General features: G+C 38.2%; 1 protein-coding gene across 1 annotated transcript in view; it reads left to right on the forward strand.

The window, feature by feature from the left end:
- Positions 1–6,000, forward strand: part of USP34 (ubiquitin specific peptidase 34) — a gene marked incomplete at its 5' end in the record, with an annotated part of 113,733 nt that overhangs the window by 99,171 nt on the left and 8,562 nt on the right. The window contains 4 exons of the mRNA XM_010018858.1: positions 779–936; positions 2,131–2,209; positions 5,253–5,379; positions 5,697–5,804. Of these exons, the coding sequence (XP_010017160.1) occupies positions 779–936; positions 2,131–2,209; positions 5,253–5,379; positions 5,697–5,804 (472 nt within the window). The remainder of the gene's footprint in view (positions 1–778; positions 937–2,130; positions 2,210–5,252; positions 5,380–5,696; positions 5,805–6,000) is intronic.

The raw sequence follows: 6,000 nt of genomic DNA on the forward strand, positions 1-6,000 counted from the left end.
GACACAGGGGCTTGGAGCAACCTGCTCTAGTGGAAGGTGTCCCTGCCTGTGGCAGAGGGTTGGAACTGGATGGTTCTTGAGGTCCCTTCCAACCCAGACCGTTCTGTGATGATGAACTTTTGTCTCATTCAGCTCACAGAGTTACACTCTGACAGTCCTGGGAGTAGTCCTGCTGCTTTCATTGTTTGCATCTCCCTTTGGAAGGCTCCAAAGATTATCCAGCAAGGGCCTTTAGTGACTCCGTTGTGTTTAGTATTTCCCGTGCGTATGTGGTTTCAGTGAACTTTTAGCATAAGGAACCTTCTGAATTCTGTTACTTAGAGAATGTAGTTTTACCATCATCAGAGAATGATGAAGGTGACCCCCTGCACTGTTTAAGGAAAGCTGGGAAGTTTGATCACGTGGATCAGAATTTCAGATATATAATTTTTAATACATATATGTGGCAATGGGCTCAAAATGTCCATTTCAGGTTCAGAAGTGTCCTAATCCACACAGGAAACAGTAAAGGCTAAAAGCAAACTATACTTGAGATAGGTGAGAAATAGCCACAATTTCTCTGTCGCAACTTAAGTTTGTAAGAACCATTTAGTTTAATTACTTAAAGTTAAAATGTTGTCCGCTGATTTTAGAACTTTGTTGTAATGCATAAGAATGTGTTCTGTATGTGTTCTGCACGCTCCCCAGCAGAAGCAATACACAGTCCCTAACACAAGATAGATCTAAACCACAACATACTGAGAGGTGTCGCTCTAACCTAACGTTTTGCGTGTTTCAGGCAGTAGAAGAGCTGTTTAACCTCATGCAGCTGTTTGTAGCTCAGAGACCAGACATGAGAGAGGAGGAGATAGAAGACATCAAGCAATTTAAGAAAACAACCATAAGCTGTTACCTGCGCTGCTTGGACGGACGGTCTTGTTGGACAACTTTAATAAGGTACGGTCGAGGTGAACTTGTACTGACATAATCAGTCCTGTTTCGTATTTCACCAAATGCAAAGTACCATAAAAATTAGTGTTGTTATTTTGGAAAATATGTCTGTTTGTTGGAAAAAGTTTGGGGGATACTTTTATTCAGAAATAAGCAAACAGAATGTTACAATTATAAGTTTGGGGGTTTTTTTCCCCAAGTGCATTGTTTGTGAATATAATTTATTTGAGAATGTTTCATCAGCTGAAAATTCAGAAAGTGAGCAAATATTTTACCACAAAAGATGTAAACCAAGATGTATATTGTTGGAGTCAAAAAGAAACACAATGGCAAAACTGCATCAATAGAGCCCTTGGGGAAAAACCTAAAACCAAATCAGTCAATGTTCTACTTCAGCATTTAAGCTGAAATTCCATTCTCAGCCTACCATGACTAGTCTAGGATGGGCAAAGCAGCAACTTGAGCTGCTGTCACTGACATCTGTTATTTGGGAGCAGAAGTGGTTTTTAGGAATTGTGCCTGTGGGACAGAGTCTCATTGGATGGTGTCTTCAAACAGTTTTTCATTTCTAGCCTTAGTTGTACCTCTGAAACTGTTGCTCAGTTGTTTTCGGGATGACTGTAAATCGGTCAGGAGCTGGGGGGTTAAATGCAACCGTTGAGGCATGAAAATGATCATGAAGAGGAAAATGGGCCTGTGTTACCTGAAGGGATTACAGTCCGTCACAGTGCACACCCAGCTTTTCCCAAATGCTCTGGAAGAATGGAGAGGAACTATTCAGTAGCATAATCCTTTATTTTCCATTCTGCTGTAAGCATCAAATATTCTGTCAGGAACGTCTTTATACATTTGAAAGTCCAAATATGTGCTTAACTGAACCGATTTAAATGGATCATTTCACAAGCATAAACTTCCATCTTTTGAAGTATTTTATTTTCCTGCATTTTTAGCATTTTTGCAGACATTATTTGGGAAATATTTCTGTAAAGGTTGTTCATAAATTACTTTGGTTAATGGGAAGTTGACATCAGAGACATTTTAAACAGAAAAAGTGGGGGGAAGAAATGAAAAGAAGAATTTGGGGGGGTTGGGGTTCTTCCATGATTGTTTTCCAAAATACAGCATAACAATGTTGAGCATTTGTATGAATTAGATGATTTATAATTTTCAGTGTTCTCAATATTTGGATTTTTTTCCTAGTGCCTTCAGAATATTATTAGAATCTGATGAAGACAGACTTCTTGTTGTATTCAATAGAGGATTGATCCTGATGACTGAGGTAAATTGCTACTTAATCATAACAAACATCTCGCTTCCTCGTCAAGTCATCCCTTCCTTCCCAACAATGTGTTTGCTTTAAATTCATAGAATCAATTGTTCTGATATGGTATCATATGAAATAAGTGAAATATGTTAGTTAAGCACTGACATACATGATACTTAAGATCCTAAGGACTGCAGGAAGGACAAAAAAAAGCTTTACCAGACATTTTGGATGTCTAAACACTAATGTAGGAGGCTCAGTGAGTATATTTGAGGCAATACAAATCATAATGCAGTAGTTGGTAACAGTGATTTGGTAGGATAACTTTAAAAGGATGTAGCTTAAATAGGAAAGGAACACGACATAGAAGGGTGATGTGTCACCTCATCCATCAAGGATAGATACAATTGCACTGAGGTTTGTCATGGAGTGCAAGTTAAGTCTACTGAAAAAGGTGCAACTGGTAAGATATGTCATGAGTAGGAAGTAATCAGTCTTGGCTTTCTTCATGTAGATACTTCCCCTGTTATCTTTAGTAAGATTTCTTCAGTAGTACAAAGAAGATCAGGACAATGTTTGCCTGGTTCTCAAGACATGGGGAAAAGCCACCAACAAATGATGTTGAGAAGAGTGAGTTTATGCTCGTTTGGTGTCATTCTCTTTGTTACAGATCAACTGAGCACAGTCACACAATTATTACTAGTCATGAAGTGTTAAGGCAACAGGTTAAAATACAGAAATAAAGGATCCTCACGTGCAGTTGTGATTAATATTTCTGGGCACTTCTGAGGCAGTTCTCCCTACCCTTCCTTCTTATTGTGCTTCTGTTTGCAAGGAGGAGTGGTCTCAGGACACACAACCTAGATTTCTTTCTGCTGAGACTAAACCTGCAAAGCATTTCTGGAGCACATACAGTGCATTCCAGTTGTAAATGGGTATTTGAGCCATGAGACCAGACCAGAGTTAGTTCAGAAGAGAGGGGAAAAAAATGATCTTGGATCCTGTTCAGTACTTCCATTGTGGAGTTAATGGATGAGAACGTGTGTTTATTAAATATACTGGCAGTGCAAAATGGGGAAGGACACAGCTCCTTTTGAGAACAAGAATAAAACCCAAGATTGTCTGGGTCTGTTGGAGAAAGTGTAAAAATCAGGTGCAGCTCATTTTTGGTACATGTAGAATGGTGTGGTCAGGGAGACAAGATAAACTGGTGGAAGTCAATGGTGCAAGACCAGTGGGCGGGAGGTACCTGTGGCCATTGGAATGGATTGCATCGGATGGTGCCAGCAGGCACAACTGGAAGTCATCAGGAGCTCTTGAAGCAAACACCTGTCAAGGCTATAAAGATGTTTAGTCCACCTTAAGGCACGTGGATGCACTAGATGATGCTTGGAGATTGATTCCAATCCCATTTTTATATGGTTTATATACAAAATTCTCTTTAACTTTTTTTATATCACTAATTTTTATTTTCTGGGGAAAAACTGGAATTACAAAATCAGTTAGAAAAATGAAGACACTGCAGTGCTGTTCAGAAATTTATCAGGAGTTTATTATAAATGTAAAGCTATTGATTACTTAAGTGTAGTTAATGACTGTAGAGTATCTGTTCCTCTTTGGCTTACATTCAAAAAACATGGGCTTAAAAGTTAGGAACTAAGCTGTAACTTGCTAACTTGTGAAACTCCTAAGTAAAGTAAGATATATACATACATATGTATAAAAAACTTGTTTAATGGCTTAGTTAAGCTTGATCCATACTGACAGTGGCTAATAAAGTTTATGAAGAATGTGTAGCATAAGATGGAATTCATCCTATGTAAAACATTGCTAGATATTAGCTAAAACTAGTGCTGTCTTACAGCTTGAAATTACCAGGGCTCGTATTTACACTTGTTCACTAGAAGTGTTTTGCTTGGTGGAAAGCACTGGATCAAGGAGTTGGAACATCCAGAGTTTTCCACTTAGCAGGGTTGGCCACATGTCCTTTAGTGTTACTTTAACATGAAAATGGCATGTTAAGATTTTGTGTTACAGGGAGTGAGATTGTTGTTCCTTTATCTTTAAAATATCAGCAGATTAAATACCTTCTCTCACATCTTGTGCTGGAATTTTTGCAGTTCGGAAACAAGCTGCTTTTCCTTCCTTATATTTCTATAAATCACAGGTGCCCAGAAGGTATTTTAGTTATAAAGGAGAAATAATTCTTCTGATGTACAGTCATATAGCACGAGTCCTTAAGCAACATGTTGAAAAATTACTAGCACCTCTATTAATCTTAGGGTTTTTTCCCTAAATTCACATACCCATGTCTGTCTTCAAAAAACCCTAATATCACTTTGTATGTTGGCAGAGAAAGACTGGGATTAAAAGTACACAAAAATACTCTCTCAAATTATGCTTTGCTTATTGGGTCTTAGATAAATGTGTGAAAACTTCGTTATTCTTCTCAGCCACTAATATAAAGCTTTTGCCTTGAAAACAAACTGAGGCTGGTTTTAAATGTCTCACTGTGTTGGATGTACACACCAAAACACCCATTTCCTGAGCTGAGGGGGTTGATGTTACCATACATTTTACACATGCAGTTTCCCTCTGGCCTGCACATGAAAACTCCTGATAGGACTCTAGTTTTTGGGTTAAATGAGAAGAACAAAAAGAGAACCTTCAGTTTAATCCCCCATACAAGACTGCCTGGTGTTCATTGTTACCAGAACCACATGTCCAGGTCAACAGTTACATTTGGTTGTTACAGAAGATACCTGGTCATTCATTTGTTCTCTCTCTTTCCTCCTCCCTTTTTTGTCCCTTTCCCCTGTTCCCCACTCTTTACTTTTATTAGTAAATATCCTAATTCTGTATTCAGAATTAATCTCTTTTAAAACATTATCTTTGAGTAGTTTTGTGATTGCATCTGGTACCGTATATTTTGGTACATCTTGTTTGAGCATGAAATAAACGTCAAAGTGGTCTCTGTAGGATAGAAGGAGAAATGATAACTAGTCAAACAAGTCTGTTAATGTGTCAACATAAGGCTTTGGCAATTTTTTCTTTGCAGTCCTTCAACACGTTGCACATGATGTACCACGAGGCCACAGCTTGCCATGTGACTGGAGACCTGGTAGAACTTCTGTCTATTTTCCTTTCAGTTCTTAAGTCCACACGTCCTTATCTTCAAAGAAAAGGTTTGATTATAACTCTTCAAATGACCCAACCCCAGTATTTTATCTGGCTTATTATCTGTGTTTAAATACTTCCCATACAATAGGGGATACGATTATTAGAAGTTAAGTTGGTACTTGTTAAATTATTTCTTAGCAGAATATGGAACTAGATTAAGTAACTTTAGGAGCAGTAGACGAGTGAGATTTAACAGATTTCTAGATGGATTAAAATCATACTGGAGGAAAAAGAGTAAAATTCAGCAGTAAAATTCTCTGCTTTATTTAATGAGCATTTGAGAAATGAACTCAAGGAATTGCTGTGGGTTTTGCCTCTGCAGATGTGAAGCAAGCTCTCATTCAGTGGCAGGAACGAATTGAATTTGCCCATAAGCTCTTAACTCTGCTGAATTCCTACAGTCCTCCAGAGCTTCGGAACGCTTGTATCGGTAAGTCGGAACAGCGTAACTGCAGCCAGAGAGGAATTGCTCTGTGCAGTTACCCACTTTGAGATTGAAATCCCATTCTTGCCAGTGCAAATGCTTCCTAGAGACTCTGTAGATTGGGGTTGTTTATATTAAAGTCATTATCAGTATTGACATTGTTCTAAGTAATTCTGGTTTTGTCAGGTTAAAATTAGCATTC

Source organism: Nestor notabilis, unplaced genomic scaffold (assembly GCF_000696875.1).
Source record: "Nestor notabilis isolate BGI_N333 unplaced genomic scaffold, ASM69687v1 scaffold297, whole genome shotgun sequence".
In the NCBI taxonomy this organism is placed as follows: domain Eukaryota; kingdom Metazoa; phylum Chordata; class Aves; order Psittaciformes; family Psittacidae; genus Nestor; species Nestor notabilis.